The 27,189-nt window shown below is 44.7% G+C and overlaps 1 protein-coding gene across 1 annotated transcript; it reads right to left on the bottom strand.

The window, feature by feature from the left end:
* Positions 1–614: 614 nt before the first annotated feature.
* LOC144599931 (platelet-derived growth factor receptor-like protein) lies at positions 615–17,924 on the bottom strand. The gene is made up of 6 exons (XM_078411197.1): positions 17,838–17,924; positions 15,045–15,345; positions 10,380–10,531; positions 3,410–3,703; positions 1,651–1,790; positions 615–846 (listed from the first exon to the last, which is right to left on the bottom strand). Exons 1-6 carry the CDS (start codon positions 17,893–17,895, stop codon positions 619–621), a joined length of 1,173 nt encoding a protein of 390 aa, XP_078267323.1. The 5' UTR covers positions 17,896–17,924; the 3' UTR covers positions 615–618.
* Between the last annotated feature and the right edge of the window lie 9,265 nt (positions 17,925–27,189).

Genomic DNA, 27,189 nt, shown 5'->3' with positions numbered 1-27,189 from the left:
GTGGGGAGAAGAAGGAATGTGGAGGGCAAGGTCTATGATGATATTGGCTGCTCTCTTGAGGCAGTGTGAAGTGTAGATGAAGTCTATGCTGGATAGTCTAGTCCGCATGATAGACTGGGAGCAACTCTGCAATTTCTTGCTGTCTGGGCAGTGATGTTGCCAAACCATATATGACTTCACATAAAGGGATGTTACTTCTTCATTAGGATTTGTATTAGTAGAATCAGTGTCCAGATGAAATAATAATTAGCTGGGTACAAAAGCTCACTGCCCCTGATGTCATATTGATCACCATTGCAGGCTTTATTTTAAATTTGCATTAAGATGTAGAATTGTTGTTACAGGTACAAGTGACAACATTATCTTACCAAACAGGTATCTTTCCTCTTCAGAGGAGAAGCATTGTCTACTTCTCTTTAAGGCAGTCATTGCACAAACACTCGCATAAACATTTGCGATGAAAGATTAAAATATCAAGATATTTTAAACAGCAAAACACTTTTTATCTGAGACCGAAATATGCAAATGTACAACTAAATACTTTGCAGGGGTTTAAAGACAAGTGCAGTTGGTTACTCCATTTTGCAGAGTAGTTGTCAGTAAACTGAGGGGAAAGTCTTAATTCTGCTCCTCTGCTTTTTCTCGAGCTGGACCTGCCTGTGGGAGTACGTCGACACGAGTGGAGACTGTGCTCGCCCCCTGCTGGTTCTGAGCGGTACAGGTGTAGAGTCCCTCATCAACAGGGCGGGCCTCATCGACCAGCAGCACACTTTGGGATGACCGGACTGCCTTGCCACCAGCATATACAGACTGCTGGCTCTCCATTGTGTAGGTGGGTCTCCCCAGCTGATTACACAGAGAGGGGAATAAACAGAAACAATAGATAGAATTAAAAAATAATAATAATAATTCCATTTTAAATGCAACATACTGTGGTTGTTTAGAGCTGAGTAAATACGCATTTCATCTCCATTTCAACGGGAAGTCGAGAAATAAGAATAATGAGAAAATTAATTCTGCTAACACAAAGTGCTGGAGTAACTCAACGGGTCATGCAGCAACACCGGAGGACATGGAGCCTCCAGAGAGAAAAGGTCCCGACCCAAAGTGTCACCTGTCCATAGAAGGATGAGGAAGGACCTCATTGAAGCTTACCCGAATAGTGAAAGGCCTGGATAGAGTGGATGTGGAGAGGATGTTTCCACTAGTGGGAGAGTAGGATCAGAGGGCACAGCCTCAGAATAAAAAGATGCACTTTTAGAAAGGAGATGAGGAGGGATTTCTTTAGCCACAGGGTAGAGAAGATGTGAAATTCATTGCCACAGACGGCTGTGGAGGCCAAGTGATTGAATATGTTTAAGATGGAGATTGACAGATTCTTGATTGGTAAGGGTGTCAATGGTTATGTGGTGAAGGCAGAAGAATGAGGTTGAGAGAGAAACATAAATCTGCCATGATTGAATGGCGGAGTAGACTTGATGGGCCGAATGGCCTAATTCTGCTCCTATGACTTATGAAATGAACCATTGCCATCAAGGCCAAGGCACAGTATGCCACCAAGAGATACACACGCCGTGCCCATTTTGATGAGGTCCATGGCTGAAGTTCTACGTCAAACGTTTCTAGAGGTCTCAGGGGTCTTAAACTTACCTGCTGACCAGGGAATTCCCAAGCGAAGTCCACCTCTATGTTAGCTTCTCCAAGAACTATACAGGTTAAGTTGAAGTTGACACCTGCATGCACAGAGCTGGATGAGGCTTTGATTGTAGCAGATGGAGGTGCAGATGGATCTGAGAGAAAAACCACTATTTAGTTTCCCCTCATAGATAGTCCATTGTTCATATGCAGTAAACCCTCGCAATAACGGACCTTTCTATGGTGGGGTTGGGTTACAGTGGACCGAGGCTCCCGTTGCACTGCGCCTCCCCACCTCTGCAAGTTACCTGATGAGCTGGGGCCACGTGACGTGCTTCTGCTTGCGTGGGCGGATCGAGCGAGCGGCCTGGAGGCGTCGTGGGCAGTCCCTGTCCTGTCCCTGGCATAACTTGTGTGGGACCGGGGGGCTCTGTGGCTCCCCGGCCTGTGAATCCCCGCTTGTTTCAACCCCCCCAATGACGTGCTTCTTCCCTCCTCGCCTCAGGTTCAACTTTATCCACCCCCACTTAGTTATTGCAGATGATCGGCAATAACGGCGCTTACAAATTAGAAGCGTTGACTGTCAGTGAAATGACGTCATTATCATGTTAAATTAATGACAGTTGTTGGAAAAAATATTTTGATTCAGAATATGAATTGTCAGGTATGTTTCTGCTGTATTAAGGCACAAATTAGTATCGGATAGCAAATATTCTGGAATATTGAGTGTTGGATTAATGAGAATTGACTGTAGAAACAACAGAGTGAGCACAGGGATTGTGCAGAATCATGTAGGCCATGGATCTAGTGCTGGTAAAGGAGATTGGTATAGGCACCATCTAATGGTCAACATTGACCATCAAGTTATATCGATATCAATCCCATTTGATGGGTTTCTGTGCCTTATGACTCTATGACTCTAGACATGTACTTGAATGAGCAAGGCACAAGGGGAGAGACATAAGCTGCTGGAGTAATTCAGTGGGTCAGGCAGCATCTCTGGAGAAAAAGGACACAAATGGGAGGAACAGCACACCATATTTCTCTTGAATAGCTTGCAAACCAGCGGGTATGAACATTGAAATCGCTAATTGTTGGTAACTTCTACCAACACTCCCCTCCCCTCCACTCTTGCCCCCTCCCTCCACCCTAGTCATTGAATCAGTTCCACAGTTCACCGCATTGCATCCTTCTTGAGATTACACCTTCCCTTGCCAACAATGGGCCTATCAGCACTCCACGCTACCTGAGAATATTTGTTGTGTAGAAAGGAACTGCAGATGCTGGTATATAACGAAGGTAGTCACAAAGTGCTGGAGTAACTCATTGGTCAGGCAGGATCTCTGGAGAAAATGGATAGGTGACCTTTCAGGTCAGGAACCGTCGTTAGATTGTTTATCTGAGCACATTTGTTGCCTGCCCTGATCGGTCCTGGTCTTTTCTCGCCTCCAGCTCTTCACCTCTCCCCCCCCCTCCCCACCCCCCCCCCCCCCCCCCCATCCACTATTTTCTGTCTGAAGTAAGGTCCTGACCTGAAACATCACCTGTCCTTTTTCTCCAGAGATGCTGCCTGACCCGCTGAGTTACTCCAGCACTTTCTGTCTATCTTCGGTTCAAACCAGTATCTGTAGTTCTTTGTTTCTACAAGGCATAGAGGGATACGGTATTAATGCAAGTGGTGTTAGTATAGTTAGGCTTGATGGTTGGCATAGATGTGGTGGGCTGAAGGGCCAGTTTCTACGCTGCACGGCTTATGACTCAATAATGTACTTACAATTGGTAAATATCAGGAGGTACTTGATGGAACTCTGCCGAAGCCCCTGATAGCTTGCCACGCAGTATAGTGTGCCACCAAACAATGGCAGGGCTTTGTGGATAACAAAACCTTTCTTCACATCAAACGTGATTAATTTCCCATCCTCTGGAATCAACTCTGGTGGATACTCCCGATGCAGAGACACTTTGGCGAGAGGGTTGGTCACTTGGCACGGTATCCTTGTGGCCCTGTCGGTGCGAAGCTGAATGGCCTTGTAGTAATCGTTCGCTGGTACAAACAGCTCACGAGGATCTGCAGGGAACAGAAACATCAGTAACTTGAATCATTTCAAGCACGAAACAAAAAGCTTTGCACTGTAGTCCACATGGCAATAAACTCAAACTCAACTCATTTCAAGTCGTGGTGAATCTCTGAACTAAACTAAACTAAACTGGTCAAGTCAAGTCAAGTCAATTTTATTTGTAAAGCACATTTAAAAACAACCCACGTTGACCAATGTGCTGTACATCAGTTCAGGTACTAAGAAACGAACATACAATGGCACACAAACATAACAGCACATACATAAACAGTTCACATCGCCCCCTCAGAGGGCCTCAAACGCTAGGGAGTAGAAATAGGTTTTGAGCCTGGACTTAAAGGAGTCGATGGAGGGGGCAGTTCTGATGGGGAGAGGGATGCTGTTCCACAGTCTAGGAGCTGCAACCACAGCTAAACTAAACTAAAATAAAATAAAGTCTTGCAACTTCATAATGTTTAGTCTCATTCAATGATTTGGATCTAATTCAGGCGCTCTACCCAGTTTTACACAGAGGGTAGTGGGTGCATGAACCATGCAGTCAGGGGTGGTGGTAGAGGCAGATTGGATAGTGGTGGTTAAGACATCTTTCGATAAATACATGGATATGTAGAGAATTGAGGGACACTGATCAGGCGCAGGTAGATGAGATTAGTTGATCTTGGAATCATGTTCAGCACAGACATTGTGGGTTGAAGGGGCTGTTGCTGTGCTCTATGTTCTATGTTCTATGAAACCAATCCGATTTAATTTCATTTTATCCGATTTAATTTCATTAAATCCGATTTGATTTAATCAAGCTGGTCGAGCTGTTGCCTCACAGCGCCAGAGACCCATGTTTAATCCTGTTCATATGGAGTGCTGTTTGTGTGGAGTTTGCACGTTTTCCCTGTGACCGTGTGGGTTTTCTCCAGGTGCTCTTGTTTTCTCTCACATCCCAAAGGCATGCGGGTTTGTTGGTTACTCGGCCTCTGGAAATCACCCCAAGTGTGTCCGGAGAAGGTGAGAAAATGGGTTAACATAAAACGAGTGTGAATCTGTGCTTGATGGTCGGCATGGACGGTGGCTGAATGGCCTGTCTCCATACTATATCTTTTACCATTTTGCAATCATTAGAAAGGAATTGACAGGCATAAAACATTCATTGAGAGTAGCTGTTTAGACAATAGACAATAGACAATAGACAATAGACAATAGGTGCAGGAGTAGGCCATTCGGCCCTTCGAGCCAGCACCACCATTCAGTGTGATCATGGCTGATCATTCTCAATCAGTACCCCGTTCCTGCCTTCTCCCCATACCCCCTGACTCCACTATCCTTAAGAGCTCTATTTAGATCTCTCTTGAAAGCATTCAGAGAACTGGCCTCCACTGCCTTCTGAGGCAGAGAATTCCACAGATTTACAACTCTCTGACTGAAAAGGTTTTTCCTCATCTCTGTTCTAAATGACCTACCCCTTATTCTTAAACTGTGGCCGCTGGTTATGGACTCCCCCCAACATTGGGAACATGTTTCATGCCTCTAATGTGTCCAACCCCTTAATAATCGTACATGTTTCAATAAGATCCCCCTCATTCTTCTAAATCCCAGTGTACATAAGCCTAGTCGCTCCAGTCTTTCAACATACGACAGTCCCGCCATTCCGGGAATTAACCTAGTAAACCTACGCTGCACGCCCTCAATAGCCAAAATATCCTTCCTCAAATTTGGAGACCAAAACTGCACACAGTATTCCAGGTGCGGTCTCACTAGGGCCCTGTACAACTGCAGAAGGACCTCTTTGCTCCTGTACTCAACTCCTCTTGTTATGAAGGCCAACATTCCATTGGCTTTCTTCACTGCCTACTGTACCTGCATGCTACCTTTCAGTGACTGATGCACTAGGACACCCAGATCTCGTTGTACGCCCCCTTTTCCTAACTTGACACCATTCAGATAATAATCTGCCTTCCTATTCTTACCACCAAAGTTGATAACCTCACACTTATCCACATTAAACTGCATCTGCCAAGCATCCGCCCACTCACACAACCTGTCCAAGTCACCCTGCAACCTCATAGTATCTTCCTCACAGTTCACCAGCTTTATGTCATCTGTAAATTTGATAATGGTACTTTTAATCCCTTCATCCAAGTCATTAATGTATATTGTAAATAGCTGCGGTCCCAGCACCGAGCCTTGCGGTACCCCACTAGTCACTGCCTGCCATTCTGAAAGGGACCCATTTATCCCCACTCTTTGCTTTCTGTCTGCCAACCAATTTTCTATCCATGTCAGTACCCTACCCCCAATACCATGTGCTCTAATTTTGCACACTAATCTCCTATGTGGGACCTTGTCGAAGGTTTTCTGAAAGTCAAGGTACACGACATCCACCGGCTCTCCCCTGTCCATTTTCCTAGTTACATCCTCAAAAAATCCCAGAAGATTAGTCAAGCATGATTTCTCCTTCGTAAATCCATGCTGACTCGGAACGATCCTGTTACTGCTATCCAAATGCTCCGTAATTTTGTCTTTTATAATTGACTCCAGCATCTTCCCCACCACTGATGTCAGGCTAACTGGTCTGTAATTTCTTGTTTTCTCTCTCCCTCCTTTCTTAAAAAGTGGGATAACATTAGCTACCCTCCAATCCACAGGAACTGATCCTGAATCTATAGAACATTGGAAAATGATCACCAATGCATCCATGATTTCTAGAGCCACCTCCTTAAGTACCCTGGGATGCAGACCATCAGGCCCTGGGAATTTATCAGCCTTCAGTCCCATCAGTCTACCCAACACCATTTCCTGCCTAATGTGAATTTCCTTCAGTTCCTCCGTCACCTTAGGATCTCTGGCCACTAGAACACCTGGGAGATTGTTTGTATCTTCCTTAGTGAAGACACATCCAAAGTACCAGTTCAACCCGTCTGCCATTTCTTTGTTCCCCATAATAAATTCCCCTGCTTCTGTCTTCAAGGGACCCACATTTGCCTTAACTATTTTTTTCCTCTTCACATACCTAAAGAAGCTTTTACTATCCTCCTTTATATTATTGGCCAGCTTACCCTCGTACCCCATTTTTCTCCCCGTATTGCCTTTTTAGTTATCTTCTGTTGCTCTTTAAAAGAGTCCCAATCCTCTGGCTTCCCGCTCTTCTTTGCTATGTTATACTTATTGTCTTTTATTTTTATGCTGTCCTTGACTTCTAATTACTATTGTTACTTATGGTTAACTTACAAAAATTGAGTGGTTTTGAATGCTACTTTTTAAAAAATAGTTTGATGTTTCTCAGCAGTTTCTACACTTCCCTGTAGGACGTGGTTTCCACGTGGGAAAGGACCATGGTTTCCCCCAACCATGCCCTGGTCACCCCTCACAGCCAGCTCAGCCTCGTGGTACAGACAAGGCTGAGAGCACATTGGGTGCCAGCACCCTGTGAGTGGCGCATGTGAGGGGATTGTCAGAATGAACTGCAGATGCTGGTTTATACCGAAGATAGACACAAAATGGTGGTGTCTCCACTTTTCCCGACGTCACCTGTTGACGGCCCTGATTTGTTCTGGCCTTTTCTCGCCTCCATTTTCCCCTTTCCCCCCTACCTCTATCTTTCAGTCTGAGGAAGGGTTCTGACCCGAAACGTCACCTGTTCCTTTTCTCCAGAGATGTTGTCCGACCCGCTGAGTTACTCTGGTATTTTATGCCCATCTTTAGCGAATATGAGGTTGGGTTGAGTCTAATCCAACCCATCGCATCTGCTCAGCTTGACAAATAGCTACTTAACTGTTACTCTCAAGAGAACACTGGAATAAGTTATGAATGAGTGAAGAAAAGGAGTAGAAATAGATTGTTCTTGAGAACAGGGCTTCCATACTGCAGCTGAAATATTATCCGATTCTCACTGTAAACCACTGATGATCCAGCAACCCAGGGGCTTTGGTGGCACCGGTCGAGCAGATTTGCAAGACTATTGCATATTTCTCCTATTAAAATACCTCCACGTTTTTTAAACTGAAGATAGACACAAAAAGTTTTATTCTTGGATATTCCACAGTCGTCCAATAAACTTTCCAATCCACTGGAGTCCAGGAATAATGGGTCTCATTAAGTTTAAAGGGAATGTGGCAAACAGATTTGCTGCTTTTAGAGGGTGCACTGGACACATGGCCTTAGTGACTTTAAAGAGGGTGCAGAAAACAAGACCCCAGTGAGTTTAAAGGGAGCGTGGGAAAGAGAACCTAATGAGTTTAATGGTGGCATGGAAAACAGATCGCTTGTGAGTTAGGGGAAGTGCAGGAAGCAGGGTCCTGGTGAGTTCAAAGGGAATGTGGGAAACTGGGCCCTGGTGAGTTTGAAGGAGCATGGGAAACAATATTTTGGTGAATGAAAGGAAATGCAGGAAAGGGATCTAAACGTCAGGTGCTGCGTCTGGTGTTGTCAGTCGCTTAATGATGTGGTGTGCGCTATTTGCTGAACACTGAGACCCAACATTCGGATTAGTTTTGTTAGTTTAGTTTAGAGATACAGTGTGAAAACAGGTCCTTCAGCCCACTGAGTCCGCGTCAACCAGCGATGCACCCCAGCACTATCCTACACGCACTAGGGACAATTCACAATTTTGCCAAGCCAATTAGCCTACAAACTTGTACTTCTTTGGAGTGTGAGAGGAAACTGGAGATCCCGGAGAAAAACCACGCAGGTCACAGGTAGAACGTACAAACTCCGTACAGACAGCACCTGTAATCAAGATCGAACCCGGGTCTCTGGCGCCATAAGGTAGCAACTGTACCGCTGCGCCACCGTGCTGGCCTGGTGATGACTTTGGACAAAGGCCAGGTTAAAAAAATTATCATAGAACTCTAAGGTGAGCACAAGGGGTACCTATATAATTTGTCCAACAACCTGCCTATCAAATGACCCCCCTCAGCTGTGTTCATTATTACAGCCATGCTTTGGCCTGCCCCTTGTCTCTTCCAGCTGCCTCTCCCGGCCCCACCTGCAATCAGTCTGAAGAAGGGTCCCCACCTGAAACATTACCTATCCACGTGCTCCAGAGATGCTGCCTGACCTGTTGAGTTACTACGGGATCCCACTACTGGCCACATCTTCCCATCTCCACCCCTTTCTGCTTTCCGCAAAGACCGTTCCTTCCGAAACTCCCTGGTCCACTCGTCCCTTCCCACCCAAACCACCCCCTCCCCAGGTACTTTCCCCTGCAACCGCAGGAGATGCAACACCTGTCCCTTTACCTCCCCCCTCAACTCCATCCCAGGACCCAAACAGTCTTTCCAGGTGAGGCAGAGGTTTACCTGCACCTCCGCCAACCCCATCTACTGTATCTGCTGTTCCAGGTGTCAACTTCTCTACATCGGCGAGGCCAAGCGCAGGCTCGGCGATCGTTTCGCTGAACACCTCCGCTCAGTCCGCCTTAACCAACCTGATCTCCCGGTGGCTCAGCACTTTAACTCCCCCTCCTATTCCCAATCTGACCTTTCTGTCCTGGGCCACCTCCATTGCCAGAGTAAAGCCCAGCGCAAATTGGAGGAACAGCACCTCATATTTCGCTTGGGTTGTTTACACCCCAGCGGCATAAACAATGACTCCTCTAACTTCTCTAACCTCCCCCTTCCCAGTTCTCCCACCAGTCTTCCTGTCTCCTACTACATCCTATCTTTGTCCCAACCCATCCCCTGACATACATCTGTCTGAAGAAGGGTCTTGACCCGAAACATCACCCATTCCTTCTCTCAACTCCTCAGAGATGCTGCCTGACCCGCTGACTTACTCCAGGATTTTGTGCCTACCTTCGAGTTATTCCAGCATTTGTGTCTTTCTATGGTAAACTAGCATCTGCAGTTCCTTGTTATTACTTAATTAATTTTAAGGCACCTCCAATATGTAATCTTTTTCATGAAATCACCCATGACACCAAGCTACGAGGAAACTCTGCTAATACCACAGATATTTTGTACAAAGGAGGAAGAACGTGGCCACAGCTCAAGATAATCAGATTCCATATCAGGATGGAATGAAGCCAGCATGGTGGTGCAGCGGTAGAGTTGCTGCCTTACAGCGCCAGAGACCCGGGTTCAATCCTGACTATGTTTGATGTCTGTACGGAGTTTGCACATTCTCCCTGTGACCACGTGGTTTTTCTCCAGGTGCTCCGGTTTCCTCCCACACTCCAAGGGGTACAGGTTTGTAGGGTAATTCGCTTTGGTCTGTTGTAAAATTGTCCCTAGTGCATAGGATTGTATGGGGTGATCACTGTTCGGCGCAGACTCAGTGGGCCGAAGGGCCTGTTTTTGCGCTGCATCTCTAAAGTCTAAAGTCTTGAAGAAATATGTTAATCTAAAGGTCTCCGTTCATTTATCAAGATGTGGATCCACAGCATCTTCTGCAGTTACAGCATGCAGTCTGAAGAAGGATCGCGACCCGAAACATCGCCTGTTCATTCCCTCCACAGATGCTGCCTGTGACGCTTTGAGTTCCTCCAGCACTTTGTGTTTTGCTCAAGGTTCCCGCATCTGCAGTTCCTTGTGTCTCTATCATCATGATGTTGGCATCCTGCCATTGTTTTCAGTTACATTTAAGCCATTGTGAAACCTGAGTCCTTACAGTGAAATTCCAGGGGTTAGTTCTGTTTCTGTGCCTACTTTAAGACTAACACCTGAGCGTGGTCCCCACCAGTGAAGAAGACATAAGTGCTGCCCGTTTTGGAGTCGTCCCTCCTGCAAGTCTCAGCATCGCAGTCCAGCGCCCAGCAGCTGAATTCACCAGTATCAGCTCCTGTGCTGTTTGCCACTCTCAGTTGACTGAATCTTTCCCGATGGTTAATGCTGCAAAATAAAAAATAAAGCTTTAAAATATAATTCAAGCAAGTATCAGATCACCAAATCTTAAATTCATCGATGGATGGAGTTGTACAGTGGCACAGCGGTAGGTGTTGCTGCCTGACAGTGCCAGAGACCCAGGTTCATAGAAACATAGAAAATAGGTGCCCTTCGAGCCTGCACCGCCATTCAATGTGATCTTGGCTGATCATCCAACTCAGTATCCCATACCTGCCTTCTCTCCATACCCCCTGATCCCTTTAGCCACAAGGGCCACATCTAACTCCCTCTTAAATATAGCCAATGAACTGGCCTCAACGACCTTCTGTGGCAGAGAATTCCACAGATTCACCACTCTCTGTGTGAAAAAAAACTTTCTCATCTCGTTCCTAAAAGACTTCCCCCTTATCCTTAATTGTTCATTCCTGACTACGAGTACTGTCTGTACGGAGTTTGTACATTCTCCCCGTGAACTTGTGGGTTTTCTCCGGGTGCTCCAGTCTCCTCCCGCATTCCAAAGACATACAGGTTTGTAGGTTAACTGGCTTTGGTAAGAATTGTAAATTGTCCCCAGTATATAAGATAGTGCTAGTATACGGGGATCGCTAGCCGGTACAGACTCGGTGGGCTGAAGGACCGGCTTCCGTTCTCTAGCTCTAAGCTAAACTAAAGGGCCTGTCCCACTTTGGCGATTTTTTTGGCGGCTGCCGGCGACTGTCAAAGTCGTAGCAAATCGCCGAACTTTACTTTTACCCGACGACAATGACCACGACAATGCCGAGTCAGGTCGAGATTACACCGTCTTCTGAAACATCGCAGAAATTCCCACGCTGTCAATGCTTCTCCAGTGTCCTGGTTTTCGCTGAAATCACTGACAAGTCGGTAAGTACTTGAGAGTTTTGAACTATAACACCTTGTATGGGTTACTTGAAAACCAAGCTTCACTGTGACAAGGAATAAACTGGATTTATTTCCAGTTTACTAATAGCTATATTTAAAAAGAAATAGTTTTAAGTGGTTCAGTGGATTTTTGTGAAAAGTGTGTGGGCATTCTTTGAAAATGTAAGGGAGATGCATATCTGGTTTCTAGGTTGAATATCTGGGTTTGGAGCCCACTTTAAATGTAATGGCTGATGGCCAAAAACATCGCGAAAATTCCCACGCTTACCTGACCGTCAAACTGTCGCCTCCAATCTACCTGTCAAATGTCCTGATGGTAAATAAATTGGTTAAACACATGCATTTTCATGGTATTTTGAAATTATTTTAATATTTTAATATTATGTGCTTCTAAATGCATCTTAAGAGAACCTATCAAATCTGGAGACAGCATGCGACAGCGCCCGCAATAAGCAACGATACCTGGCGACAAGCCAGCTGTCGCCGAGAGATTTCAAACCGTTTGATTTCTCGGCGACGCGCCAAAATCCACTACGATCTATTACGATCTTTGGAAGACTCCTCGCGATCATGCCCACGACACAGCCTAGTCGCCGGCAGTCACTTTAAAATCGCCTAAGTGGGACAGGCCCTTACATCTAAAACTTCCCTGCATTTGCAGATATTGGTGAAAATTTGTATACTCTTGCTCTGCTCCCATAAAGCCAAATTGAATCATATGAAGATACACAAACTCCCATTTTAACCTCCAATTTGTACTAAAGTTTCAAGGGTCCTTCCTTTTCGAATTGATGTTAAGCTGAAGTCTCTGTAGACACAAAGAACAACTGTTGCTGGGTTTACAAAAATATAGGCAAAGTGCTGGAGTAACTCAGCAGGTCAGGAAACATCTAAAAGACATGGATTGGTAACTTTTCAGGTCTGGGCCCTTCTTCTAGTTGCCTTTTCCAAAGAATGATAAACAATCAGTACAATCTTCGAGAAGATCAGGGAAGTTCTGGTCAATGCCGTGACCAAAGGACCTGTTTCCACGCTGTATCTCTGAACTAAACTAAAAAAAACTAAACAATCTCTTGGAAGCTCACTCTGCCCAAAGCATTGATTGTTGTGAGATCAAATTACTTCCAAAATTATTGTTTCAGGACCCCAGTCCTTGTAATTCCAGGAAAATAGCATTGTAGAATTACATCAATACTGAAAGACAAATCAATTCAACTTTGAAACCCTATTTATTCTATTAATTATGGCGTGCTATGTTTCCAAATTTGATTACTTAAGTAGCATTTCATAAAAAGCACACAAACGTGAATAATAAACTTCAAACTCTACCAAATATAATTTTATTAAATGGTGTCTTGTGTGTACAAGTCTTGAACCCACCAAAAACTATCTTTTCATAACCCTTTTCAAAAAACACAAAGTAAAAAATTAACTTATCAAGTAGTTTTACAATATTCTTCATTGGTAGTTTGTGCCAAATGTGCTTGTTTACAGGGGCTCCAATACACAAGGCTTTACATTTTTTTTAACCCAACATGAAAGTACACATTTTTTAACTGTAATTTTTGATCATTTAAATCCACATGTAATTGATTTAAAATATGATTAAAACTATCAAACCAATCTTCAGGTGTATTGATCAAATTAGATTGTATCGATACTTAAATATCGCAATGAATCAATCAATACTTTTATAAACAACTTCATAAATTGTATTTTAACATCACGCACATACACAAGCTCACACACGCACGCACACACACACATGTGCACACACACACATGTGCACACACACACATGTGCACACACAAACACACAAAACATGTTTGTATTGATTCATAGCTGATTTATTTTAGCAATATACAAAGTGATTGACAAGTAGTGCCATTCCCTCTCTCCTAGATGCTGCCTGACTTGCTGAGTTACTCCAGCATTTTGTGATACCTTCGATAAGTGATTGACAAGTGATTGATTTTCATTTCCAAAATCATTGTAAAATCATGAAAACCTAAAATAGTAAATAGAAATTCTCGCAAAAGGACACAAAGTGCTGAAGGGTCCCGACCCGAAACGTCACCTATCCATGTTCTCCAGAAATGCTGCCTGACCCGTTGAGTTTCTCCAGCATTTTGTGTCCGTTTGTATTTCAGCTCATATCCGCGGCTCCTTGTTTCTCCATTGAAATTCTCGCCTCTAACTTTACATAAATAGTAACCAACATGAGCAGAATGCAGCTGAATTATAACCCAGAAGAGATCTCATTAAACAATCATTTACAAAGCATTTTTAACTGGCTTTGTGAATCTGTTACACCTGGGACACAGATTTAAGTAGATTTCAATGAAATTTAAAGGCTATATTAAATTGTATTTTTCTCCAGAGTAATGGACGCTTATTGAGGTGTACATCCCTTGTTTTGTCTGTGTTGGTGTTGTGCTGTGGTTAGCTCTTGTCTCTTGAATGCAATCTTGGAAATGCTTGTTTGCAGATCAATTGGAAATTAACTATTGGGCATTTTCCAGTGCATTTGAGTGCAACTGGTGAGTCCAGTTATGGGCGGGAGGGGGTGGGGAAGGGATGACATGAATGGTGGTGGGATCACGTTGGAGGTGATGGAGTTGACAGGGAGTGATGTGTTGGATGCAGAGGCTGGTGGGGTCAGGGGGTGAGGACTAGAGGAACTCAATCCTTGTTCTGCCCGGGGGGGAGTGGGAGGAAGAGCAGAACTATGAGGCACAGGGGAGATGCAGGTGGGAGATCTATCAATAACAGAATGGAGAGGGACCATGTTTGATGTGGAGGGGGGACATCTTGGATGTCCTAGAGTGGGGGGGGGGGGGTTCATTTTGGGGTCGGATGAGGCGGAGTCCGAGATGTTGATGATAGTTGATTTGCAAGATGCAGGGTGGGTCTGGCTTTATCCTGCCCTTCCACCCTTCCAGTTTTATCCCCCAACCCCCTCACCACGACAATCAGTCTGAAAAAAGGTCCTGACCCAAAACATCACCTATCCATGTTCTCCAGAGCTGCTGCCTGACCCGTTGAGAACCTCACTCCAGTATTTGTTGTCTATCTTTGGTTTAGACCAACATCTGCAGTTCATTTTTATTACATTACTAGACCAAGTGGACCCGTTGGGCCCAAACTTCTCCTGCATTGGTGCAGCATCCTCTGCTACCCCCCACCCCCCTCCCTTCCCTCCCCCCCTCCCCCTCCCCTCCCCACTTCCCCTTCCCCCTCTCCATCCCCCTCAACCCCCCTTATCCACCTTCCTCCCCCCTCCCTGCCTCCCACCTCCCTCCCCCTCCCTCCCTAGGAGATAGATTTAAACTTTACAATGTGAATAACTTTAAAAATATAACACCAATTTCAATAAAACGACTTGCTTTACCATTAAAGCGACGACGGTGAGTAAGGTGGGCCTAAAATTGTTACGCTATCGTGTACCGTTTTGGCTGTAGTTCGATCACAAATAAACAAACAAACGAGAGTTTTAGTATATAGTTATAGAGTTCCAGTTATGTGTTGGGATACATTAGGCCTCCTTCCATTATTTCCATTGATTGTAGGCTGCATACGGACACATTGGGACAAAACGTTACAGTGAACAGATACATACCTGAATCTGCCGTCGTTTTCCTCATCTAGATAAGAGGGGTAGGCCCAGCTGATGTGCTTCCCCTTGCAGCGCAGCAGAAGATTCTGTCCAGCAGGAATGGCCAAGGTATCGGATGGCTTCTGAAACCTGCCTTGCTCCAGTAGCTGGGTCATGATGCTGATCCTTGCAAGCTTCTTAGCCGCCACCTTCTTCACTTTTGGTTTGCTCTTCGGCTTTTTGTTGGTCAGTTTCACTTTCCTGCCAGCATTTTGCTTTTTACTTTGGCCGACCGTTTTGGTATTTGCATCCTTCTGGCATTCCGCTGAAAAAAGAAACAGCTTTATTAGATCAACAATATTAATTTTACTATGAAGCAAATTATTTTGCCTTGCAATCATAAATATTCCATTGAACTTGCGAATGAAAATGTCTTATTTTGCTGACTCCATGGATTTCATTTTTATTTCGCAATCTACTTACATTAAATGATGTGAAAATTATACGATAGAAGTAGTTATTGGCCAAACCTGGCCACTTGATGCAGAAACAAGGAACTGCTGATGCTGGTTTACCGAGGAAAGGCACAAAATGCTGGAGTCACTCAGCGGGTCAGGCAGTATCCCTGGACAATATGGATAGGCAATTTGGTCAAGACCCTCTTCTGATCCTCTTCTTCAGATTGATTGCACATGTGGAAGGAAAGCCTGGTGGGTCATCTATTGGATGAATAAATACAAAGACCAGACCCACGAATAACAGGAGTCTTAATTCCATGTGTTCCATGTTGACATGTTCCATTATCCTATATTCCGTCCATTATCCTTCAAACATACTACATTTAAATCACAGAATCATAAAAAAATTAAAGCATAGATATGAACCCTTTTCAGTCCATAGGGTCCATGCTGACCTTGATTCTTATCCGCACTATTCGCATTTGCTTGCATTCGTTCCTTAGACTCCTATCTAAGTACCTGAGTAAATGCTTTTAAAGCATTGTAATAGTATCTACCTTCACAGCCACCTGTGCCAACTCATTTCAGATATCCATCTCCCCTGTGTGAAAACCTTGCATCTCAGAACTCCATTAATTTCTCCCCACTCACCTGAAACCTATGTCCTCTAGTTCTCGACTCCACTGCCCTTGGAAGAAGATTTGGATTATCTATTCTATCTATGTCCATTAAATTTTTATTAACCTGTATAAAATCACCCCTCAGTCTCCTATGTACTAGAGAGAATAAGCTCTCTCTTAGTTTATACTTTCTGGAACTAAGAGATGACCACAGTTATAATGAGAGATTGGCTATACTCAATGTGTAGGAAGGAACTGCAGATGCTGGTTTAAACCGAAGATAGACACATAAAGCTGGAGTAACTCAGCGGGACAGGCAGCATCTCTGGAGAAAAGGAATGGGAGACGGTCTTGACCCGAAAGGTCACCCGTTCCTTCTCTCCAGAGATGCTCCCTGTCCTGCTGAGTTACTCCAGCTTCTTCTGTCTATCTTTGGCTATACTCAATTATGGCTCTCCATTCCAGGCAACATCCCAATACATTTTCTGCACTCTCTCTACTACCACCACATCTTTCTATAGTACGGTAATCATAACTGCACACAATAGACTTTAGGGTGGCACAATGGCACAGCAGTAGAGTTGCTGCCTTACAGCACCAGAGACCCAGGTTCGATCCTAACTACCGGTGCTGTTAATACAGAGTTTGTACGTTCTCCCTGAGACCACGTGGGTTTTCTCCGGCTGCTCCGGTTTCCTGCCACACCACAAAGACGTACGAAAAATAAAACCCGCACATCAGCTCATTTTGATTTGGCTGTTTGTGGAGTTTTGCTGTGTACAAACGGGCTGCAGTGTTTCCTAAATTGCAAGAATGTTAAAAATCACATGAAAATGGCCAAATTGGCTGTAAAGTGCTTTGCGCCATCCCACAGGTCACAGGTAAAGCTGTATAAATGCAAATTTATCTTACACATCCCCCTTTGCCTTTTAGGAGATATTGTAAGCCAAAGACATCACATAACTGCAAAGTTTTTCTTGCCATAAACCGAACATATTTTCTAGCAGTTTTACTGCTAATGAGAAGGAACACATCTAAGTGGATATGCAAAATATTTGATAATGACCCTGGGGAGAAACTTTTTCTATGCCCCAAGCATGCTTAAGGTTTGGAATGCACTGCCTGAAGGGAGTTCAGATGCATTTGGTGCTTTCGATGATGAACGGAAAAAAAATTGAAAATCGAGAAAGGAAAGCTGTAGGATATGAGGAAAGTGTGGGGTGTGAGAATAGCTGGATTGCATTTCGGAGGTGATGTTGGAGACTTGAAGGACCGATTGGCTTCTTTCTGCCGCCTGTCAGTCTGAGGTATATTCAACCCACAGGTTACAACGACCAGTGTGTGAGTGGAAGTATTTCCTTCTGAACTCCAGGACCTGAGGAACAAGCAGAATGATCACTGCCAAATCTCCCACATCATTTACTTTCTTATATATATATATATAAGAAAATAACTGCAGTTGCTGGTACAAATCGATTTATTCACAAAATGCTGGAGTAACTCAGCAGGTCAGGCAGCATCTCGGGAGAGAAGGAATGGGTGACGTTTCGGGTCGAGACCCTTCTTCAGACTCATTTACTTTCTTATTGCTTGCGACAATTGTATTCGTTACTCTGCCAATAAGCTTGATTTTAATCTCCAATTCATTGATCTTTAGTGTGAATTGAAAATACCATTGGGTAGCTGGTGTGAAGTTGAGAAATGTTTCTCGATTTCTAACCCTTTACGTTTTTACTCACCGAATTCCAGCAGAAACACGCTTAGGCAAACCAGCGCGAAAACCAGCCCGGGCCTCATTGCGGAAAGTCTTGTTTAAAAGTAAAACAAACGAGGACGCGTTTGTGCTCTGCAGCCAGCGAAACAAATGCGGAACCAAACTGGAGCGAGTTTCACACCAACTCGATTTTCTTTCAGGAAATCTCGCAGCAGAGAACCAGCGGTGCCAAGGAACTTGCGTTTCCCCAAACGGAATCAAGGAGTCAACTATTTCTCATCTAACAAAGTGCCCTCACAAGCAACTGAGATGAAAACCTGGTGGAGCTGGCAGTTTAAAAGACAAACTCAATAGAATCCATTCAAAGGCATTCATCTCTCAATAAACATCCACATTCCTGACATTCTACCCTTTCCACCAGTACATACCAAAATCTATTTTAACACTTCGAAAATCCAGCATGAATCCACGTTTTAAGTAGGCATAATTATTTTCCTTCCTTGAAGCCACAAGGGTCAAAAATAAATTTGACCTCTTATGGTTTAATACTGAGCCTGTTGAATTTCATCCTTAAAACCAGAATCATACTTAAGATTACTGAAAGAGGCCTTTATTTATATGGCATCTTTAACCATGTTCTTTCACACTTGTTGATGCACTCTTTATCAGCAAAAAAACAGGCCCTTCAGCCCATTTGTGGAAAAACTTTTTCAGTCAGAGAGTTGTAAATCTGTGGAATTCACTGCCTCAGAAGGCAGTGGAGGACAATTCTCTGGAAGCTTTCAAGAGAGAGCTAGATAGAGCTCTTAAAGATAGCGGAGTCAGGGGGTATGGGGAGAAGGCAGGAACGGGGTACTGATTGTGAATGATCAGCCATGATCACATTGAATGGTAGTGCTGGCTCGAAGGGCCGAATGGCCTATTCCTGCACCTATTGTCTATTGTCTATTGTCTATTGTCTATTGTCCATGCCGACTAAGAACTCCTTTGTAAGCAAGTCACATTTGCCTGCTTTTGGCCCTTATTCCTCTAAACCTTTCCTATCGATCTACTAGTCCAAGTAACTATTAAATGTTGCTATTGTTCCTGCCTCAACTACTTCCTCTGGCAGTCTGTTCCATATACCCACCAGTCATCTTCTCAGTGAAAAGGTTGTCCCTCAGGTTCCTATTAAATCTTTCTCCTCTCACCTTAAACCCGTGCCCTCCAATTCTTGATTTCGCTACCCTGGAAAAAAGAGCTCAGTGCAATTCATTCTTTCTATGCCAATCATTTCTGCAATGTAGCGGATATGGCACAAAAGTGAACTTCATAAACAGTTATCCAGTTATACCCCGATAATCTGTTTTTGTGACAATGGTTTCTTGATTGAAAGATGCAGCAGAGAAACAGGCCGTTTGGGCCACTGAGTCCATGCTGGCCATCATCCACCCATTCATGCAAGTTCCACGTTATCCCACTTTTGCACACAGTCCCTGCTCCCTAGGGACAATTCGCAGCGGCCAACAAAACTACAAACCGCACACATCTTTGGGATGTGTGAGGAAACCAAAGCACCCAGATAAAACCCACGTGGTCACAGGGAGAACGTGTAAACACCATACAGTCAGAAGCCAAGGTCCCGGATTTCTGACGATGTGAGGCAGCGACTCCACCAGCCGCACCACTGAGCCACGCTTAGTTGCAGGATAACTAATGGGCAATGTACTTTCCCCCCCCCCCCCCCCCAATACCTCCCTGTTCCTCTTCACATCCACCTGTGGTAGTTGACAGGGCTGCACTTCAACAGCCAGCCTAGCTCACAGGAATGAAAGTCCTCCTTTGAATGACTGTAGAAATGACCTTTTAAGAGGGGAAATCTGCTTTTATTTGTTGGCAATAAACATTGGCCATTGTTATAACCATCTCTATACGTTCGATACCATTGTCGTAAAGAACTAGGAGGGCTGCCGAGAACACCCCGGTGGGGGTCCGCTGAGAATGATGGGGCGACTGGGCAGGAGTGGGGGGAGAGTGTCCGCTGAGAATGAAGGGGAGACTAGGCTGGGGGGGGTCTATTGAGAATGAAGGGGAGACTATGCTGGGGGGGGTCTATTGAGAATGAAGGGGAGACTAGGCGGGAGGGGGTCTATTGAGAATGAAGGGGAGACTAGGTGGGGGTCCGCATAAGCACGAAGGGGTTACAAGGCCGGGGGGGGGGGGGGCTGTGGTCATGAGTGGTGGCAGGCAGGCCTGGTTTGTCACTGTGAGATAAGACTGTTCGATTAACTTTTGTAACCTTGTCGGTGCCAGAAGAGTAGTGACTCTTTGTGTACTACCTTGTCAAGGTCTGCTGTATGATTTGACTGGATTTTATGCAAAACAAAGAATTCCACTGTACCCAGGTACATGTGCCAATTATCATTGAATCATTGTGTGAAGGAGCATTCAATCAGCAGCATTACTCTCGCACATGATCCGCACTGTGGTCTTTTTTTCGTTAACCAGCACCTGCGGTTCCTGTGGCTCCAAAGAACTGCAGCAACCTGGACGTTAAAGTGAGGAACTGCAGATGCTGGTTTGCAAATAATGACACGAATGGCTGGAGTAATTCAGCGGGTCAGGCAGCATCTCTGGAGAACATGGTTAAATGAAGTTATGTGTCGAGACCCTTCTCCAGACTGATGGATAACCTGGGTATCTCTTTCAAAGACTTTACACATAAACTGGTGGGTTAGAGTCCTCTGCAAGAGGCTCTGGAAAGGGAGCAGAGAAGATTTACAAGGATGTTGTCAGGACTCGAGGGCCTGAGTTATAGGGAGAGGTTGAGCTAGTTATGACTTTATTCCTTGGAGCGCAGGAGCATGAGGGGTGATCTTGTAGAGATGTACAAAATCATGAGGGAATAGATCGGGTAAACTGTTGTGTTCGATAAATCACTGGATTCAGATAACAGTTTTAATTCAGTCAGTAATTTATTACACTACTAAATAAGGCACATACACTCACGTATCCTCGAATATCTCCGAACGCACTCGCAAACCCGAGTACACAGCAGAGCACGCCACAGGGTGTTATGTTCAAGATCACCAGACACCGTTCACAACATGGTCCAAGGCCGAGGTTCTCTCACCGAAAGCGCGCCCAACACCATCCTTTATGGGATTTCTTATCAGAGCAGACTGCGCCACTGCCCCCTTCCCGGGGCGATCATAAACCCCCCTTGTCTGCAACGTTTCTACGTAACTAGCGGCAGGGTGCGCGTGTGGTCGACCCAACTGTAGCTGTTGTGTTGCTCAGCTGACCCAGGCATCATTAGACATTGTTTGGTGCCATCTACTCAAACATTACTGGGTTTTATTCCCATGGAATGGCATGGGAAAGGCTGCGTTCCCAGGCACTGATCGCAGGTGCGAGGAGACAAACTTGTTTTCGACAGGCTATGGAAAGTAAGGGCTGCTAACTTAGCTGATAACTCCATTTCACATTTTAGCTGAAATTGTCAGTTTAACCTATACACTCTAGTGAACGCATAGTCTTGTGCCCAGAGTAGGAGAATCAAGAACCAGAGGACATAAATTTAACGTGAGAAGAGAAAGATTTAGCTTAGTTTTTGTGTAGTTTTGAGATACAGCGTGAAAACTGGCCCTTCGGCCCACTGAATCTGTGCCAACCAGTGGTCCCTGTACAATATCACTATCCTACACACTATGGACAATTTACAATTTTTACTGAAGCCAATTAACCTGCAAACATGTACGTCCTTAGAGTGTGGGAATAAACCAGAGTACCCGAGGAAACCCTACGCAGTCACAGGGAGAATGTGCAAACTCCATACAGACAGCACCCATAGTCGGAATTGAATCCCTGGCGCTGTTAAGCAGCAACTCTACCACTGTGCTGCATGCCGCCCAGTTAATAGGATCCTGAGAGGTAACGTTTTTACACAAAGGGTGGTGGGTGAATGGAATGAGATGCTGTGGTTTAGGCAGGCACTATCGCAACGTTTAAAAGCATTTAGACATACATGGGTAGGATATATTTAGTGGGATATGTGCCAAACGTAAGCAGGTCAGACAAGTGTAGATGGGACATGTTGGTTGGCAAGGACAAGTTAGGCAGAAGGGCCTGTTTCCATGCTATAAGACTCTGTGGCTCTATGACTATGATAATTCCATGTCACCAATGGCCTATAAACAGCCACTAGTAAATTTTCAGCAGGATAGTTAAGTAAAGGACTGAATTGTTCTGTTCTGGTCACTGCCAGTTAAATGACTACACATCATTAACAAAGACCCGGTAGAAAGTTACCTCTGCCTAGTTGACGATAGCACATGTCAAGAATAATCTAACTACTACTATAATAATCTAACTATGGTTACTAGATACTAGAGTGGTTTTGAGAGGCTTTCAGATAGGTTCGGATCTGAAGGGAATGAAGGGGTTTGAAGTATGTGGAGGTAGATGAGATTAGTTTATTTTGGTATAATTTTCGGCACAGCCATCGTCGGCTGAAGGCCCTGTTCCTCTGCATTATGTTCTATGTTTTGTGCTCGAGGTTCTTAGTTTAGTCTAGTTTTGAGATACAGCAAGGAATCAGGCTCTTTGGCCCACCGGGTCCGCGCCTACATACGATCCCAGCACACTAACACTCCCCTACACCCACTAGGGACAGTGTACATTAATACCAAGCCAATTAACCTACAAACCTGTACGTCTACGGAGAGTGGGAGGAAGGCGGAGATCCCAGAGAAAACCTACACAGGTCATGGGGAGAACATACAAACTCTGTACGGACAGCACCCACAGTCAGGATCAAACCCGGGTCTCTAGCGCGATAAGGCACCAACTCCACAGCTGCACCACCATGCCGCCCTTATTTAGATTTAGATTTCGATTTAGTTCTCTTTAGGTTAACAAAGGAAGCCTACATGGTCTGTTTGGATTTAATGGTTTGTGCAGCCCATGCAATCCTTTGTAACTTAAAAAGTGACAAGAAAGTTAAAAAGTGATTTTGCATTTTGTCTGTGTAGAGTTTAAATGTTCTCCATTCCTCTGTGTGGCTCTGGTTTTCCTCCCACGTTCCAAAGACCAGCTGGTAGGTCAATTGGTTACCGTAAATTATCCCCAGTGTAGGTGTGTGGGAGGAGAATTAGAGAGGAAGTGAGAGAGAATAGGTTACAGGGAAATAATAAGAGAAACGGTACTGATGGGAATGCTCCGTTGGATGTTGGCGTGGGCCCAATCGAGCAAAGAGCCTCTTTCTGCGTCTCAGTCGGTGAGTAACAATGTTTTCTGGAAAATAAAGATCACACCACCAATACATTGCAGTAAAAGAAGCATTCTCCTATTCATTGTGTTTCCTGAATCTTTGACAAGACCTTTGGCAAAGTTTTTGACAAGGCACTGCAGGATAGACTGGTCAAGGAAGATTGGATTAACACGGATTAAACTCCATCTGACATTCTTCGGCCCATTGATCCAGTTGACAACTGTGGACCCAGTGATCACGAGCGAGCTAGCCAACTGGATAAAACATAGTCTTGAAGGTAGGACACAGTGGGTGGTGGTAAAGTGATATTTTATTTTAAGACTGGAGGCTTGTAGCAAGTGGCATGCACAGGAATTAGTGCGGGCTCCATTGTCGATCATTATTTATATCAATGATATGGAAAGGAATGAAGGTGACATATTTAGTAAGTTTGCTGATGACATTAAAATTATCGGTGTAGTAGGTTAACTAAGGTTATGACGGAATCCTAATCAACTGGACCTATGGGCCGATGAATGGCAGATGGAGCTTGATTCAGATAAATATGAGGTGTTGCACTTTGGAAAGTCAAACCAGGATAGGACTTACAAAGTAAATGGTAAAGCCCTGGAGAGTGTAGTAAAACAAAGAGATCAGCGGATGCAAGTACATAGTTCCATCAAAATGATCACACAGGTAGACAGGGTGATGGATAAGGTGTGTGGTCGTCTTCCCTTCATTGTGAAGAGTATTGAGTTGAGAAGATAAGGCATCATGTAACAGCCGTACAAGATGTTGGTAAGGCCACTTTTGGTGTACTGTGCACCAATTGAAGCCTTGCATTATAAGGAGAGGATTATATTATAAGGATTATAAGGATAATTAAACGTCACCCATTCCTTCTCTCCTGAGATGCTGCCTGACCTGCTGAGTTACTCCAGCATTTTGTGAATAAATACCTTTGATTTGTACCAGCATCTGCAGTTATTTTCTTATATTATAAGGAGAGTATAGATAGGCTTCTTTCCCTGCAGTGTAAGAGGCTGAGGGTTTAGTTTAGAGATACAGCATGACACTTCCGAGTCCTCTTAACCAAGGCCAATTAACCTACAAACCCGCACATCTTTGGGATGTGGGAGGAAACCGGAGCACGTGAAGGAAACCCACACAGTTACGGGGAGAACGTGCAAACTCCGCTCAGACAACTCCAGAGGTCAGGATTGAACTCCTGTCTTTGGTGCTGTGAGGCTGACCATATAGAGGTTTATAAAGTCAAGAGGGGCATAAATAATGTGAGTAGGCACAGTTTTCCCCCCAGTGTAGTGGAGTCAAAAGTAATAGGCATGACACGGTAAGGTTTGCTAATGCTACAATAGACAATAGACAATAGACAATAGGTGCAGGAGTAGGCCATTCGGCCCTTCGAGCCAGCACCGCCATTCAATGTGATCATGGCTGATCATTCTCAATCAGTACCCCGTTCCTGCCTTCTCCCCATACCCCCTGACTCTGCTATCCTTAAGAGCTCTATCCAGCTCTCTCTTGAATGCATTCAGAGAATTGGCCTCCACTGCCTTCTGAGGCAGAGAATTCCACAGATTCACAACTCTCTGACTGAAAAAGTTTTTCCTCATCTCCGTTCTAAATGGCCTACCCCTTATTCTTAAACTGTGGCCCCTGGTTCTGGACTCCCCCAACATTGGGAACATGTTTCCTGCCTCTAACGTGTCCAACCCCTTAATAATCTTATACGTTTCGATAAGATCCCCTCTCATCCTTCTAAATTCCAGTGTATGCAAGCCTAGTCGCTCCAGTCTTTCAACATATGACCGTCCCGCCATTCCGAGAATTAACCTAGTAAACCTACGCTGCACGCCCTCAATAGCAAGAATGGTTTAAACTAGATTGGCAGGGGGGTGGGATGTCGTGCAGGACAGAGGCACGTGAGAGGCTAGACGTTGGTATGGAGGGCGGTATGGGACAGGTTAGTGGGCAGAATAGGCAGGTGAAAGGCGGAGAGCGAGGAAGGAGGGTTGGTTAAAACTGCACGTATTGTAATGCACGGGGCCTGACGGATAAGGCAGATGAGCTTAGGGCATGGATAGGTACGAGCGGCTGGGACGTTGTAGTCATGACTGAAACCTGGTGCTTCTCCTTTGTAGCTCTGTTGACACTGTGGAGAAGTATGTGGTGTGTAAATCTGTATTTTGTGACTTTCTTTAAATGTAACCAAATTCACTAACCAAATAAGATTTTAAAATAGATGCATAACAAAGAAACATCAAAATACAGCAACCTGCTCCAGGCAGCCACTTCAGTCCAGGTTCAGTTAGTGGTCTGTAAGATCAAGACCTACTTTAAGAACAAAATATGGCTTGATAATCCGGTATCATTTTGAAAGAGCCCGAGATTCCATCTCTCTGCTTAAACCAAGCCTTTATTTGTCCTAGATAGACACAAAATGCTGGCGTAACTCAGCGGGACAGGCAGCATTTCTGGAGTGAAGGAATGGGTCGTGATCCCTCTTCAGACTGTCCTTTGAATTGAGGGATCCTATGGCACTATTTTAATAATTTAATCATTTTCCAGCATGGAAACAGGCCCTGCGGCCCAACTCATCCATGCCAACCAAGATGCCCCATCTAAGCTCGTCTCGTTTGCCCATGTTTGGCCCACGTCCCTCTAAACCTATCCTATCCAATCAATGTAAGGGAGTTCATCTTGGCATTTTGGACATTATTGTTGAGTCAGCCAGAATCCAAAGAGTAGGTTAATTGACTGGGTAAATGTAACAATTGTCCCTAGTGTGTGTAGGATAGTGTTAGTGTGCGGGGATCGCTGGGCGGCACGGACTCGGTGGGCCGAAGGGCCTGTTTCCGCGCCGTATCTCTAAATCTAAAAAAAAACTCATAGATGCAGGTGGCTTAGACATCCTAACCCAGTGGGTGTTGCTTATTTTATTTTCTATATAAAGGTGAACATAATTCAAAAGCCATCAACCTGAAATGTTAACCTTTTTTTAGCTCATCACAGATTCTGCCAGTCCTGCTGAATATTTATCACAATTTAAATGCCATAAAGCACTTTAGGATGCCCTGTGATAATGAAAGCCAATATATAAATGCTTTTTCTAGAGCTAGTTGAGCTGTAGCTCGTTCTGAATGGTGTTTATGAACCACCTGTTGTGGATCCTTTTTTACAAAATTTGAATTATGGAAAATGAATGTGCAATTCAAAACTGCACAAGAATAATGAGACCATGTATGAAATACTCTACAGTTTTTTTCATTACCTTAAGGAAGAATGGAGTTTACATAAAGATGGCTTCCCAGATTAAGCTCTGGATTGGAGAAAAGACTGAGTAGATTGGGTCTCAACCCTCTGTTTGGGTTAATGAGAGAGGATCTTATCGAAACATGTAAGGTGCACAAGGAACTGCAGGTACTGGAACCTTGAGTAGAACACAAAGTACTGGAGTAACTGAGAGGATCAGGCAGCATCTCTGGAGGACATGGATAGACAATGTTTCATGTCTGAACCCTTCTTCACTCTCTGGGTCAGAACATGGTCTAACGCAGGAGAGCAGCAGGAATCACAGATGGGGATCAATGAGAGAGGGTCTCCTCAAGCACTGTGAGGGAAACTACTACCCAATTGACTGGGTAATTGCTGAGAGCATATTTTCTTTGATGGGGAATTCTCAAACTAGGAGAGTAATTTCAGGATATGGGAACACCATTTAGTTTAGTTGAGTTTAGTTTAGAGATACAGTGTGGAAACTGGCCCTTCGGCCCACCGAGTCTATACCGACCATTGATCACCCATACACTATAGACCAAACGAAGGCAGGTGGGACTAGTAGTGTAACTGGGACATGTTGGCCGGTGTCAGCAAGTTGGGCTGAAGGGCCTGGTTCCACACTGTATCACTCTATGACTCTGTGACGAGTTCCATCCTACACACTAGGGACAATTCACAGAAACCAATTAACCTACAAACCTGTACGTCTTTGGGATGCAGGTGGAAGCCGACGCGGTCACAGGGAGAACGTGCAAACTCCACACAGACAGCACCCGAAATCAGGATCGAACCTGGGTCTCTGGCGATGTAAGGCAGCAACTCTACTGCTGCGCCACTGTGCCGCCCT

The sequence above is a fragment of the Rhinoraja longicauda genome, chromosome 14 (genome assembly GCF_053455715.1).
Source record: "Rhinoraja longicauda isolate Sanriku21f chromosome 14, sRhiLon1.1, whole genome shotgun sequence".
In the NCBI taxonomy this organism is placed as follows: domain Eukaryota; kingdom Metazoa; phylum Chordata; class Chondrichthyes; order Rajiformes; family Arhynchobatidae; genus Rhinoraja; species Rhinoraja longicauda.
The sequence above is the reverse complement of the archived record's forward strand: the minus strand, read 5'-3'. Positions and strand labels throughout refer to the sequence as shown.

Bases quoted from the DNA above. Each gene is read 5' to 3' on its own strand.
- LOC144599931 (XM_078411197.1), bottom strand. From the start codon at position 17,895: ATGAGGCCCGGGCTGGTTTTCGCGCTGGTTTGCCTAAGCGTGTTTCTG. The intron at 3,704-10,379 runs GTGGGGACCACG...TGTTCCCTGCAG, and splicing joins CACTTATGTCTTCTTCACTG to ATCCTCGTGAGCTGTTTGTA. The intron at 1,791-3,409 runs GTAAGTACATTA...TTTTTCTCTCAG, and splicing joins CCTCCTGATATTTACCAATT to ATCCATCTGCACCTCCATCT.